This window comes from Uloborus diversus, chromosome 5 (assembly GCF_026930045.1).
Source record: "Uloborus diversus isolate 005 chromosome 5, Udiv.v.3.1, whole genome shotgun sequence".
In the NCBI taxonomy this organism is placed as follows: Eukaryota; Metazoa; Arthropoda; class Arachnida; order Araneae; family Uloboridae; genus Uloborus; species Uloborus diversus.
Genome location: NC_072735.1, coordinates 49,588,971 through 49,605,647, shown reverse-complemented (window position 1 = coordinate 49,605,647; position 16,677 = coordinate 49,588,971). Strand labels below are relative to the sequence as shown.

General features: G+C 31.0%; 1 protein-coding gene across 1 annotated transcript in view; it reads left to right on the top strand.

Moving 5' to 3' along the window:
• Window positions 1–16,677, top strand: part of LOC129221911 (cell adhesion molecule DSCAM-like) — a 301,931-nt gene that overhangs the window by 107,004 nt on the left and 178,250 nt on the right. Inside the window, exons 4-5 of the mRNA XM_054856287.1 lie at window positions 4,840–5,127; window positions 13,503–13,622. Coding sequence (XP_054712262.1) covers window positions 4,840–5,127; window positions 13,503–13,622 — 408 coding nt within the window. The remainder of the gene's footprint in view (window positions 1–4,839; window positions 5,128–13,502; window positions 13,623–16,677) is intronic.

Here is a 16,677-nt window from a genome sequence, read left to right as displayed (position 1 = left end):
CCCCGACTCTTACTTTAATGTTTCTCTAAATAGTAAAGCTTTACTCATGAGTTCAAAAAAAAAAAAAAAAACTTTATTTATATAAATAAAAAGTTTTTTTTTTTTCGAAATAAACCCCAGGATAATTTATTCGAATGTTGACTCATAAAAATGAAAAAATGAGTAGTAAGAACTAAATAATGAGAATTTAGTTTAAAGCTCATTTAGTTTTAAAGCTTTATATTAATGAAAGAATTGAAGAATTATAAAATGATTTTAAAAGCATAATTTTTAATATACTTTCTTAACTTGCTTGAACAATATATATCTTTACTCACTTTTCAAACGATGACTTTAGAGAAGTTATTAAACGGTATGATTTTTTCTTCTTACATCTCTTCTGCTTAGTCATAAAATATCGTAGCCACATATTCTTAAATGACATTTCTATGAGCAGCTGATGGCTAATACGTTTCTACAGTTCTTAAATTTTTAGCCTTAGTTTTGATATTTATTAAAGAATTTTTTTTATTTAATTGTAAGTGTCATTTCTTTTCAGTAACACTGATATTTTTTTTCAAACTTTTCAAAACATTTCAACTGTTTAGTAATTGCATAAAACACACTGTTTTATTCTGCAACAGTATTTAAATATGAAGAAGTAGGCTACATTGTATGAACTTTTTTTTTTCTTCAAATCAAGGTAAAAGTAAGTGTGACATTGGCTTTAGTGTTAACACCTTAGACGTGCCTGAATCAAAATGTTTTACCATGTAATGTTATCTTTACAAATAGTAAAGCTGTAAGTTTGTGTCTCTGGATCTCTGTCTCTCTGTCGGGATGCCTGTTACGTGCATAGCGCCTATGCCTTTCGGCCGATTTTAACGAAATTTTTCGCAAAATTAGTTCATAGCATAGGGATGAGCACCTCGAAGCGATTTTTCGAAAATTCAAATTCATTATTTTTCTGCTCCATTTTAAGAACATTTTATCGAGCAAATTATCATAACATGGACGGGTAAATTATCAAAACATGGTCGAGTAAATTATCATAACGTGTACGAGCAAATTACCATAACTTAGGCAAGAATATGAAAATGGCAAAGTTGCGAGAATTTCATCATTCATTAGTTGTAAATATACAGACGAACCAAATGAAATTTTAATTTTTCTACTACGGACAAGGCCGTGCGGGTACCACTTGTTTGTAATAAAATAATTGCTTTAAGCAAACTTTTGAAAAATAGAATCACTGTGTCTGACTTTTATGATTTTCTGGAATTTAGAAACTTTACTTTTAGAAAGTAGAATATATATTTAAAAAAAGGAAAAAAAAACGTAATTTTTCTTTTTAACATAAAAATAGCAAAACTAAACCACTCCTATTCATAAATCTTTAAAATGGGAAGTAATTCACATTTAAATATAATGGTGATGACACCTTTATTTGGGACCATTTATTTCTCTGACAATATAAATGCATCAAAAATGTGAAAATTCACAAGCATATTCCTCTTTCATAATCAACTACAAAAAGAGCATAGAAGAAAGCCATAAAACCCATTGCTTGGCAGCACGCTACGTAAATATTTTTTTTTCGACTCGACATTTGGAAATATAACTGGACGAAGACATAAATCATCCTAAAATATTCTATTTGAATTATTTCGAAACTTTATAACTGCAAAAATAAAAATAAGAACCATAAATGTAGCCCAAATATGAAAATTATGCCAAACATTGAATAGAAAAGAAATACAGGTTGTGAATTTCAGTAGCAGCTGTGAATGATGGATAGCTTGTTGGAAAGCGGAGCAGGGAATAATTGAATCTCGATGACTTTCCTAAATGTTTATGACGTGTATAGATTCCGTAACTCCAGAAAGAAGCTTTATTTTTTTTGTCCTCCATAGCTTTGTAACACTAAGTATTTTTTTACATTTTTTCCTGTTTTAGTAGCAATATCATTGATTTTTTAAAAGCAGATAAATCTACTTAAGTATTAATTTGCATAATATTTTTTACGAAGGAAGTTTTCATCAAGCAAAAACGCTAAATACTGTGAATGTCTGCAATATTTTTATATTTTATTCGATAAACGGATTGTATATGAAAAAGTATATATGATACAATTATTTTAGACGAGTTGATGTGTGTATCACATGACTTCCTTTTACTCCAATTTAATGTAATTTTCTCTGTATTGGCAGTTTTAATGTGATTAAATAGTTTACTCTCTAAATATCACGAACAGTAGCCAAACTAAAACCAGATTAAAAAAAAAAAAAAAAAAAAAAAAAAAAAAACACCAGATTTGTCGCCAAGTTGGCGACAAAACTTGGGGACCAAAAGATTGGCGATATATCGCCAAGTGTCCGCCAAATTATAACACCATTTGAGTTTACATCGAAATTAACAAAGATTTCCCCTAAAAAGGAGCAAAAGCCCCCCCCCCCTTTGGAGCATACGAATGCAACCAAAAAGAAAGGTGCACAATTAGACTCCACTAGGAGTCTACGTATCAAATTTCAACTTTCTGGGACATTCTGTTCTTGAGCTATGTACATACATAATACATACACACATACACACATTTGCACATACATACGTACAGACGCCACGAGAAAACGCGTTGTAATTAACTCGGGGTATCGTCAAAATGGATAATTTGGGTGTCTGTACGTTAGTAGGCACATATCCACGTGTGATCGGGTAAAAAAAAAAAAAAAAAAAAAAAAAAAAACTCAGCATTCATTTGGGGGTGATTAAGGCGGTTTTTGGGGTGAAAATGTTTTCGCGAATACAATACTTCCTTTTTTGTAAAAGGAAGTAAAACATATGCTTGCATCAAAAAGACTTGCCTAAGTAAAACAAGTCTAACAACTGCAGACGAAGAACTAGTACGTAACTTATTTATAAGTATAACAAGTTACGATAGTAATAAATTCTTTACAAGTAAACTGTTATTTCTTCAGCTTGTTTTTTTCTCAGAAAATAATTGTAGCGTTAGAAGATGTAGTCTCTTTCTTTTTAATTTTATTCCTTATTCAAGACTTTATTTTTCTCTGGAGTCTCATTCGAAGTCTTTATTTTTTCTTAATGGTACCACGCTGCATTTTAACATGTATTTGTTTCTCGAAGAAAGAAATAAATGTCATTCACTGGAAATCAGACCGCTCCTCATGGGAGATCTAAAGCTAGCAATCAGACTTTAACACTCTTTGAGACTCTTTATAGCTTTCGTTTTACTATTTCTGACTATTTTCGTACGCCTTAATAGGTATCGCCTTTTGAGGTGCAATAAATTAAAATGAAGGTAGGCACAACTGAACGAGTTTATTCCGTATGTTGTATACATGCCTTTCACTTTAGTGGGTGTAAAATTAGAATCAAAGAAAAGTTGTATTTGTTGTTTATAATGTGATGGTTGTTAATTCGCTACAGAAAAAATTATCATCATTGCTTTAAAATATGATAATAAAAACTAATATTTATCAAGATATTTTTTAAAACAGATAAATATTAAATATACATCGTCATTCAAAATGACATAAAATATTTTTAATGATATAAATATTAAATGTGATCAAAAGCTCAAAACTCTAATTTGAAAAAAATTGCGTAAAAAATGTATTCTATTCTATTTCAGCAACAAGTAAGAACCCTGTATAAAGCGTAACATAAACACTTTAATCTAGCATTAATATAACACGTAGTTTTAGCACCCACGTTCTTTAAGCTTCAATAAATTATCAAAACCAAACTTTTATTTCAAGTTATAAAAAAGATATTTTATATTAATGTAAAAGTTGTTAAAAAAGTGTAGAATTATATATTTACCTCGTTTATGATTTACTATTGCATAAAAATACTCATCTACGAGCTATTTACTTTGAAATAAATGTATATCAAAGCAAACATTATTGCAATCCTACATTATTTGCAATGAAACATTCAAACGTTCGATAAACATTAGTTTACATAATAAATGCAAATGTTGGAAAAAGAGTAATATTTGTGTAAACTATTTTTTTTCTTCGCGAAGGCAAATAGAATATTTCTGGAACAAACTTGGTTGTAAAAATGTTACTCTAGGTATTGCTCTCTTTTTGTAATTTAACCAGATTTTAACCTGTCAAATCAGTTTTTGGAGAATAGAATATTTATAACATCGAAGAAAATATTTGTTCGGTTCTTATTTATATATTGAATTCATAATTGTGTGAAATGTTTTCTCCAGTTTGTGCTATTTTCTACAACATAAAACCATTTTCTGAGTTTGTAAAATTTGCTGTTTGGATTGCGCCAAACGTAACGCAATTTATCAGTAGTAAAAGCGATGTCTATATACGTTTTAGAAATTAATAAATGACTGAATACTGCTTTTTTACTTGACATTAATTTATCATATTGAAATTTTTTATTACTTAACCTATCAATAACTTATTCAACAGAGTTGAAACTTATTTGTATTTGAATACTTTAATTTTAAAAAGCGAAATACCAAAAGACTGTTTTTTCATTTTTCTTTTTTTTTTTCTTTTTTTTTTTTTTTTTTTTTTCTTTTTTTTTTTTTGCGTAACACCTTAAATAAAGCAGCACAATTTTTTTTTTAATTTCAAACGTATGTTATAATCTTTAAAGGAGATTTTAGAAACATTTTTAATTTTTTATTTTGTTTGAAGTTCTCTGGAAGATGTTGAATATCATTAACTTTGTTGAAGATTGCATTTCATTAGCAAGCAAGATAATTTAATAAAGCCATTTTTTTTATTTACTTTTTATTTATTTATTTATTTATTTTTTGTGCAACGGAAGCGCTGAAAAGATTCAATATATATATTATTCTTTTTCTTTCAGCCGCCCCTCTCATAAGCCCTTTCAGCTTCTCAGAAAGTCTGGAGGAAGGTATGAGAAGCTCCATCATCTGCTCCGTAATTGCAGGAGATCCTCCCATATCTTTAACTTGGTACCGTAACGGACGCCTCCTGAAAGAAACATCCCCTGATATCCAAATTGTACCCATCACCGACTTCGTGTCCTCGCTCATCATCAATCACGTTTCTCGACACCACAGCGGCAACTACACATGTTTTGCCTCAAATAGTGCAGCTGCCACCAATTACACTGCGACCATGATCGTTAAAGGTAAGCCTTTATTTTTCTTTCCAGACTTTTCCGGTAACGTTAGATTGGACGGAGCTTTCTTCACAAAGATGACAAGAACTGTGCTTTGTTGCTATTTGTAAAGGGTGCTTGGGATAAGGGATCGCTAATATTTTTATCTGTCGTATGCTTTTTGTTTAATATTGTGTATGAATTCCTTTGTTTCATTTGGACATCTTTAAATGTTGTTTCAATAAGTTTCCTCCTTCCCTTTTGTAGTTCATGCGGAAGAAATTTAAAATTATTATTAATTTATTGCGATTGATTGGAAAACAGCGTTTTAATTATAAATTTCTTCTAATACATTCCGCAAATAGTGCCGTATTTTTTTAGCAGTTGCGTCATAGCTTATATTTTGACAAATTATTAAGTTTAAAAAATAAAGACATAGTTTATGACCAATTGCAGTGGTGGTAAAAAAATTGCATCACCAGCGCTGCAAAGATGAGGAATAACATCCCGACTGCATTCAACACACAGTCAAGCATCTCGTATCCCAGATGATTTGGGGATGTATTTCTGATCAAGGAGTTGATGGGATTCACTTTGTGCTAGGAACAGTAAACGCTCAGGTATATATTGGCATTTTGAAGGAGAAATTGCTTCCTACTATCCGGGATCACTTTACTTCAGTTCCAAACGTTTTTTTTCCAGGATGATTCTGATCCTTGCCATAGGGCAAAACTGGTAAGTAACAAATTAAAAACCTTTGTCCTGCCTTTAGACTTAAATTGACATGGGGTTAAGTAATTTTTTTTTTCTCTAAACTCACACGCAGGTTCAGAAATGGAAAAAATGAGCATGTGGTCAGCAGTTTGCCTTGGTCCGGAAACATCCCCCATCTACGCAAACAATTATCGGATTCCTGCTGTTAAATGTTTATTTCATAAGTTTTGCAGAATTTCATATACATTCATCGTTAATCGGTCGACCAAAATCACACATAATCCCATTGTTGTGAAAATGAGAGGATAATGCTATTTTTTTTACCAGCACTGTATTTAGTTTTCAAAAAAATGCTTAGTTTATGACAAATTAGTTAGTTAAAAAATTAACTGACAAACAATATATGTCTTTAAAAAAATAATCTTAGAGTTTTTACCTAGCAATAAACGCAATTTTTTTTTCAAATATAAACACAATATTATTTGTTGTCATATTATGAATATCGTGTTTTAAGTTTCAAAACATTGTATCAAAATAATCTTATCGCATACCACGACGCACAAATGCAACATCTCTGATCTACTATTTTACTGCTTGCTCAATAATAACATTCATTCGATTGTGCACCGTACAATATTAATTTTTGCTATGTGATTATTTTGCACTTAGTATATACCAAAAATATACTCGTTTACTAACTTTAACAAAATAACTGCAAGAAAAATTCATTCGACTGCGAATGTATTAACATTAAATATTATTAAATATTGTTATGTATATTTAAATGTTTTGTGTACTACTACATCGCATGGAGCAAAATAATTTAATGCATAGAATATGTGCAACACAACGACTAAAGAATATACTTATGATCGATGTTTCCTTTATCTTCAACTTTAACACTAGAATTACGATGGTCTTCGTATACCGGTAGTATAGCTTCGTAACACGGTGGTGGTCATTTTGACCCTTTGAGAAGTAATGTGTATAGTTCTTTGCATACTGTTATATATCTGTAAGCAATAGTTCATGATACAGATTTTAATAATAAGTGCATTTTATTTAAGGGCTCAAGCGATTTTATGAATACGTAATGAAGGAGCTTTAAAAAGTTTAATTGTAGAGTAACCAGCCATGTTTCAGTTGGATTTCCGAAACTAGCGGCTAGTGCTCCCTTTTATGTTCAAATGCACTATGAATGCTTCCCGTTCTCGCAATTGTATGTTCACAGAAGCATTTTTGAGTTTCTGCTTATTTTCAGCATGAGTAAATGCGTTTGTGTTTATTTTATTGCTCAGAAAAGTAAAAAATGAAACCAGTCCACGTTTTAGGTAAAACCCTTTTGTTTGAGTTAAAAAAAAAAAAAAAAAAAGAACAATTTTCTTGCAAACGTTATATATTGACAAAGCGCAATGATTTTAGAAAAGTCAAGAAAGGATTAAGCTTTTTGCAAAAATGCATTGAAGAAGTTTGCAAAAAATGGGGTCAAAAGGAACCTTCCAGTAATTTTTATTAAAAAAAAAAGTTGCGCAGAAAATTATATGATGCTGGCTTGTCGAAATAAAATGTTTAAAATTAACGTTTTCAAAAATGTAAACATGAAGTCAATTATTATACTATTGTTACGTAAGTTACTTACATATTGAATACGTTTAGATACGTTCAAAGAAAAAGTTCTAAATGCAAAAATAAATGATAAAATTATGAAATGATAAATTATATATTGTTTGAATAACAGTTGGAATGCTGAAAGGAAAGAGTTTTGCGTTTTTTTTCTTTAATAAGCATGAATACGTAAACACCAAAATCCATTTTCAATAAGCAGCAACTTCAATGAGAATCGAATAAGATTTTCTCAAGAAGCATTCAAAGCAGGAAACGAAAAGATGTGACTTGGATTATAAGCACACAGCAATTCGCAGCTAAACAGAACAATATCCATCTGATAAACATCATTACGAAACTAATATTCAAGACGATAAAAATTGCACGATAAATCTGTAACAGCTTTCATTATGCAAAATATTTTGGGACTTTGATAGGAATAACTGCAACGAATTTGGCGTCTTAGGAAATTACTCCACCTTCTGATTAAACACCGGTTTCTGTCAACTGCTGTTGCTAAAACGCAACACGAACTTAGGAACAAATCATATAGGTGCGCAAATGTATTCCAAATACAACTAACGTTGCATTTTCGTTCGGGTTTCGCAGCTCATTATTTATGTTAGACGTAGCTTTCAAATACCTAGTTAAAGTATTCATTTGTTAAGCATTTACATTCGCTTCGCTTCCGATTTATACAAATTCATAAATGCAAGAGAAATGTTTCATGTACTCACGCGTGATAACCTTAAATATGATTTTTAGTTTCTAAAAGCATAGTATTTTCTTGCGTTTAATGTTTAAAAAATCCGTTAGATGCTTTAAGTAATCTCTCCTAAATTTTTAAGAACATAAATATTTTTAGCGCACCTTTTTTTTTTTTTTTTTTTTGGTTTATATTTGAAGCGCAATAAGCAAATAAGCATATGAAGACACAATATACATGATAATAAAATAGCTTAATATCCCTTTAAAATATCCTAAAAACAAAAAGTTTTATTCGCAATTAAACGAAACTGTTTTCTCGTGTACAAATAGCGAGTTTCTAATGTCAGCTACGTATTTCTCTCATTATATTCCTTTTAACATATTAAAAAATTTTTTAAATCAATGTTAAGATACATAGGAATCAGCAGATATTAGAGACGAGTTCTCTTTGTATCTAATTGACAACATGTACACAAGGCCATATATTATGCATATATAATGGCGAACCAGCAAATAAATTCACTTTACAATACTGGCAATGTTTCGTCGTGTGCTGCAGTTAATTATTAGGAACTAAGATGCATCACGCCGAGGCATCTTATTAGGGTCGAAACGGGTTGAGATAAGGAGTTTTAAACCTTTTTTTGACCCTTCTTTCTTAAGGCACCCACTGAAGCACCGTAATTCTAACCTATGTTTGAAAAGATAACTGAGTTACCAAATAGACACAATGACTCAGTAGGGTCAAACTTATTAGTGTTGAAACGGGTTAGACAAGGAATCTTAAACCCGTTTTTAATTCTTTTTTACTTTTGCCTCCCATTGAAGCAACGTAATTCTAATCCCAATTCGTAAAGAAAAGTGTTCCCAAGGTTTTTACCAATTATACACGATGGACCATTGGGGTCAAACTTACGTGGGTCAAAAACCAGTTTTAGCAAGGAGTCTTAAATCCGTTTTTGACCCTTCTTTCTAAAGGTATCCACTGAAGCACTCCTAGATATAATTACATATTTGGTAAAAATAACTGAGTTTTAATTAGAAATAATCACTCCTTACATTATAAAACCAGTCAGAAAAAAAGTAAAAGTAAATATTTTCAAAAGTTGAGATTATGACAGCTGACACTTTTAAAGTTTCTTCACAATTTAAAGAAAACGATTTAATGATGTTTAAAAGTATTAACTTGAAGAAATTAATGGCACATAAGTGTCTTCTGTAATAAACTATACAATATTCATTCCGAATATCACTACACAAATAGAGAACACAAAAAAATGCACTACGCAATGCTGCAGACTTCATACCGTAATCTCAAAATACATATATTATGCTAGTTTCATATACATTTATTTAAGCCTCGTAAGCTTAACTCCAAAATAGAACTCGAATTTTAAACTATATAAATATCTAAATAAATTCGGCTTACTAATACTTTGATAACAATGTTGGCGTGATAGGTATTACCAAAGTATCGCAAACGTGGCATTATAAGTTTTCGTGGTAGAAACTCGGCTATTGCTGGATAACTTTCCTTGGTGTAGTTTGTCAGTTATTCTTTTTTATTAACCTGCATACTTACAAACATAGGTAATGAAATTATATTATCTTGTTCTTTATTCCCAACTTCTCGTTTTAACCTTAAACTCACGTCATATACAATAGGGCAGTGTTGCCAGATTTTGGGAAATTTCCCCATTTTGGGGAAATCTGGTGTTCTCTGCAGAAACTTTGGGGAAATGGGTTTTGAGGGGAATTTTTTGGGGAAAACCTGGACATTTTTTTTTCGTATTTAAATTCGTGTCTTGACATCTGGTAGTTACATTGTTTGTATCCGTGTTGGTTTAGCTTTGCTCACCTTTATGGAATTCGCATTTCGCATTATGTGGAATATTATGCAACGGAATTCGAGTTCTGCATGATTAACTAGTTGATACGTGAAACAGGCAAAAATAAGTGTGATGAAGAATGTTCTTGGATAAATATATACAAAAATCACAGTTTAAATGTACATACAGAAGCAGAGTAGTAAATGCGAGTAGAAAAAAAAATATTTGGCTATTTCTTATCTTTCTGTCAGGCGCATGTATTTATGACTAGTGGCACTCGCACGGCTTTGCCCGTAGTAGAAAATTAAAAGGTATTTTGGTTACCCTGTATATTTACAAATAATGCATGATGAATTCTCGCCAATTGTCTTGCCCACGTTACGGATTCACATTATGATAACTTGGTAGTTTAGTCGTCCATCTTATGATAATTTCGCTCGTAAAAATGTTCTTAACATTGGGTTGGTTTTTTTTTTCGAAAAATTGCTTAAAGGTGCACACCCCCATGCTGCAAACTAATTCTTTGCCAAATTTCGTGAAAATCGGTCGAACGGTCAAGTTACTATGCGCGTCAGAGATCCTGACAGAGAGAGAGAGATCCGGACAGAGAGACTTTCAGCTTTATTATTAGTAAAGATAAAAAAAGATAAAGATAAAGAAGAAAAAAAAAAAGCGAAAATGGGAAGAAAAAAAATGTTGGGGAATTTTATAAGAAAATTTGGCTATTTGGGGAGAAAAAAAAATTCAAGAGACAAAAATATCAGAGGAAGACAATTCATTTTATGAAATTATTAGTGGAAAAATAATTTTTGAATTTGGGGAATTTTGATAGAAAACATCGCTTTTTGGGGAAAAGTTGGAAGGGAAATGGGGAAATCTGGATTTGACCATCTGACAACACTGCACTATACAGTTTTTAAAATCTTGACTATTTTAAAAAGTGTTAATCTCATGTGTTACCCGTTTACCTTATCGCATCAGAATGGTTTTTTATAGTCAGGGCAAATAATTTTTTCCAAAGCACTCGCTATATCTTAGCTTTAATACTTTAGTCCATATTTTTATTATGACCAGCACAGGGTAGCTTTGCAGTTACCAATAGGAAATAGGATTTTGCTTCATTTTCTTGTGATACTCGCTCGTAATGGCAAAATTCAATGGAGTTGGATTGCAATTAATCACTGCTGTTAAAAAAAAAGTTTTGTTCAACTCAACGAAATTTAAATGAACCAGTATTGACCAATTGTTGTTAGGCAATTATCATGCCACGATGAATACAATGACCTGAAAAAAAGTGATAGATCTTTATTTTTCATTGCCTTGTTACTGGTCTCTACATTTCTCACGGCATTTTTCGAATCTTGGCCGAACTTGTTATCGTGTTTTTAAAATAGAATAATATTTCTTTTGGTATGCCTTATTATAGTTTAACCTTTTGAATGTTCTGTTGTACCTAATCATAATTTAACTTTTCTATTGTTCTGGTACACCTAATCATGGATTAAACCTCTGATTGTTCTGATATATCTAATCGTAGGTTACCCTTCGATTGTTCTAGTATACCTAATTATAGGTTAAACCTTCGATTTCCCTGGTATACCTAGTTATAGGTTAACACTTTGATTGTTCTGGTATAACTGAATCATTGATTATTTCTTCCATGGTTCTGATAGTTCTAATCATAACCCTTCGATTCCTCTAGTATACCTAATCATTGGTTAACCCTTCAACTGTTCTGGGATACCTAATCATAGGTTAACGCTTCGATTGTTCTCGTATACCTAATCATAGATTAACCCTCCGATTGCTCTGATATACCTAATCATAGATTAACCCTCCGATTGTTCTGATATACCTAATCATAGATTAACCCTCCGATTGTTCTGATATACCTTATCATACGTTCTGGTATATTAATCTTTCGATTGTTCTGGTTTACCTAGTCACAGGTTAAGATATCGATTGCTTGTTGTCCAGGATAAGAAGAATCTTCTTATCATGGGAATGTAATAGCTTAAATCTTCTGAGTAAATGGCAGCGGGGCTAACCACTGATCCACATGAGCCTAATGTAGAAAAATAGATAATAATTCTTAACTTTAATCTTCAGCTAAGCAAAAACTAATCACATATTTATAATACAAAAAAGAAAAGTAACTTCACCTAGAAAATGAAGTTATTTGTCATAAGCAAATTGTTTGTTTCACTTTTTGTTTCGCATGAAACCTAAAGCTTTCAAGGCATCACTAATAGCTTTGCAAAACATCTGACAATTTGTACACCAAAGTTAACGCTACGAATATAGTTTTTCATTCTTTTCTTTATTTTCTTTGCTTGGCTCTCAGTATTTTCTCTAAAACGGGCAGCAAAAGAAATTAATGTTCAGACACTTTGAAAATGTTTCAAGATTTCGGGGAAACATTTCATTTCTAGCGTTTTGAGTTTTTAAATTAAAATGTTTAAAGTTTTCTCGCAGGGGGTGCATTTAAAAAAGCAATAAGAAAAGAGACGTAAACTAAATCTAACAACAACAATTTTCTATACGACAATCTATGTCAAATGAGTCTATTTTTTCTGGTCAAGTTTTCTGTATCGAAATGTGTGCATTTTAAAACAAAAATGTTAATGGTTTCATTTCTACTACACTAAATATTTTTTTACAGGAAATGAAAGTATGCTGCAGTTGCTAAGAAATTTCTATTTAAAACAATATGATTCATAAAATTATTTGAAGATAGAAACATTCTTACTCTGGTGGAGTCTAATCTTTATTTTCCAGTATTTAACTGATACTTTACTTTTTTTTTCATTTAATCGATGCACTTATTACACGAATATTAAACCTAATAGAGTGAGTTTTTTTCTTTTAATTTCTTTTTTCACAGTATGCGGAAAATTTTAGTTATTTTAAATGTATCTAAAACAAAGTTAATTTTACAAAACATTTTAACATAAAAATTCCTCGATTGATCTTCATCAAGAAAGAAAAGAAACACACAAATACTTTTATATCGTACCGTTAAAAATAATGTTTTTTTTTTTTCTTTTTATCATATTTTTTCATCTTTATGAGATTACTTCTTAGCATTTTTTATAAGATCTTGTTTACTTTAGGCATTTTCAAAATATTTTCTTCCTTAAACACTTTCCAAGTTATAATTTTAGAAGAGAAATATGTGTATAGAAAAGCAATCAAACTGAAAGTTTATATGTATTTATTCGCAGCACTTTTTCTACGTCCTTGAAAAATAGAGTAATGGATATTGATTTTAAGTTCAATAACTTTGACACTTCGATAAATTTTATGCATTGATGGATGCTATGCTGGGAAACTTCACACGATAAATTCTCTCGTGAAGAATATAAATCAGTTTAAAAAAGTTCCATTAGTAGGTGGCAGTTAACACTCCATTTGCTTCACTGAAAATTGCATTAATATTCATGATCAAGCGCTATGATTAGATTGTGAACTCTACCGTATTCCGCGTTTTTATTCTTCTCCCACCTGAAGATTTTAACTTTTTTTTCTCTATTTTTTTTCTCTTTTCAGCACCTCCAGTCTGGGTAATTAAGCCGAGCGACCAGTCTGCCCTTGAAGGAATGTCGGTCACATTTGATTGCCAAGCAGAGGGGCAACCACGTCCAGTTGTTAGATGGAAGTTTGGGAAAGGTAGTATGATTTGATACTGACTTTTATGGTGTACTTGCTGATTCAGCAAACGTTTTTCTGCCATACAAATATTTTCTAGTGAATACTTTGGTTGTTAATTGAAAAATAACGAATGCATTGTACAGAGTGTCCAGCAAAGGACTCCCTGGTTTCTAAATTAAATATCTCGAAAATAAATGACGATATTGGAATAAAACAAACGGGATGCTTATTGTGAAACCCATTACAATCATATACGGGAAAATAGAAATTAGTTTATAAAAGTGCCAACAGGTGGTGCTGCACGCTGTTACAGCAGTAGAAGTTTTCTTAAAAAGTGCTGCGAAGAGGTTGGACGATAGTTTCTAGCGTATATGTAAGCATATCTGAGGGATTAAACTATTGCTGAAACAACTAACCTCTTCGTAGCACTAATTATATAGATTTGAATTGCAATTACAGCGGCAGCGCCACCTGTTGGCATTTTTTAAACTAATTTCCAAGTTCCTGTGTATGATTTTTATAAGTTTCACAATAAACACACCGTCTGTTTTATTCCAATATCGTCCTTTGTTTCCGAGATATTTAGTTTTTTAACCAGGGAGTCCTTTTCTGGACAGCCTGTAAGTTTGTGGGGATGAGATCTAAGACAAAAAGAGGGATTGAATGCTGTTATACGATGATCGCCGATTAAAAAAAAAAAAACATTCATTTTCTCATTCAAGTAATACATACTCACACACACACAAATAGACAACATTTTTGTATCGTTCAAAGTTAGGCACACACTGTTTTGTGATACAAAACAAATGCAGAATAAAATGTCAAAGTGACGCGATTCTTGGGCAATACGTCAAAAAACTCTCAATGGATTAAAACAATTGTATTGCCATCTTCTGTTTGTCTACAAATAAAATGTTTGTAATTAATTTAAGCAAGGATTTTACAATCATTTTCAACAATTGTTTTCACAATTTTTAACAAAAAAAAATTTAACATGATTTTTAACAATGGTTTTTACAAAGAATTTCAACAACAGATTTTACCTTGAGTTTCAACAATGGTTTTTGTAATGCATTTGAACAATGTTTTTACAATGATTTTCAAAAGAAAAGTTCTCTATTAGGGACACCCTGATTAGCTAATGGTATGAAATATACTTTACGACCTATTCTCATACCGACCAAATATATAGAAAAAAATTCATGAAAATCGGTTGAGGCCGCTTCGGAGGAGTAACCGTGACAATAACACCGTGACAGGAGATTTTTATATATTAGATATAAGCAGCATTAAGGGTTCTGTAACTTGTTTACATTAGAGTAGCACAGGGATTAAAAAATTGCATTTTAAGACAAATTATGTAAGAATAAGTTATTTTGTGACTACATAAAATCGGAGCTTAAGGTCAAAATTTCAAAAATGAAATGTTCACATTAATAAGAAGATACAGACTATATAACGTGAATAACTCAGTCATGTACTAAAACACTAAAAAATAATTATTATTAGCATACCTAAATTCAATATTTCATACAGCATAGCATATTCCGTAAAAACAACTTAGCACCCAACCATATAATTTGGCTATAGTGCGTATGATATATCAGTGCAATACCTAATGTTTCACTAAAATTATTTTTTCGGATTATGCTTAGTTTCTTTCAAAACTATTTTGTTTTTTGGGTACATTTTGTATCCATATATAGAGATTTTTGGTAATATCGCATAGTTACTTAACAAGTGTAACGTTTTGGTACCATTCTGTATGGAAATCTAGAGAAAAAAATACTTCATTGTCAGCCCTTACTTAAGCATTAAATCCTAAAAATAAAGCTTTACTATATTTTTGTTTAAAAATTCTCAAAAAAAAAACCGATATTCCTTTTCAAAGAGTTTTTCATTTTATTTCTTATTTATTCATACCAAGGAAAGCGAAACTATTACAAATGGAAATAATTCAACAAGTCCTGAGCTCCAATGAAGTTAATAACGAGTTTTTCATGTGACCTAATCAAAAACAAGAGAAACCAGTGCGAAATGCAAGATAATCATGCCACGCCTATCAGTTTTTTTTCAATAACTTTAAATTTTTAATGAGTTGTAGGCAAAATATACTTGCCTTTATAACTCCATCATAAGCATCATATATACTCATGCAAGTTTATTTAAAATTAAAATACTTATTTTAAAAATATATTACATTGAAAGCATTAAAAATAATGCAAATCAAATGCAATTTCATAACAAATTTTTATTACTAGACAAATATCATTCTTGACCAGAATGACAAATCACATAACCATTTTTATAATACACTACCTATAATAATTCAATTCTTTTGTCGCATTGAAACTGAGGTATAACTTAATAGACATATTTTATTAGAACATATAATTCACGGAAATGAAACGTTCCAGTTAAACAAGTACAAAATCATTTAAGAAATTGTTTAATCTACACATTCAAAACTGTATTTATATTCTTAAAGAAGCATTTCAAATTGTACATTTTAATTACCACATATTTGATTAACCATTCTTTGATTAATACAAATACAACTACAAATGTGACGACCAGCAACAGGCTCTGGGTCCAGCTAGGCTGGTCCTAGTCAATTAATTGGTACCCAATGAAGATCAATGACCCTCTTAAAGCTATTTACCCCCTTGCTCATTACCGCCTCATCCGGTAAGCTATTGCAAGTGCCCACGACCCTACTGAAGTAGTAATTTTTCCTGATTTCTGAGTTAGCCTAAGATTTAAATAGCTTAAAATAATGACCTCTCGTCCTGCTTTCCGTGCAAAAATTTAATCCATTAACATCTTTCATTTTAAAAAATTTAAATAACTGAATCATGTCCCCTCTGACTTTCTTTTGCTTCAGGCTATACATATTAAGCCTATTAAGTCTGGTATCACAATCTAAATCTGAAAGTCCCTATGCTAGTCTAGTTACCCTTCTTTGAGTTCCTTTCCAGTACAGAAATATATTTCTTCAGGTAAGGCAACCAAAACTGAACAGCATACTCCAAACGAGGTCTCACTAAAATCCTATATAAAGGTAGAAGAACCT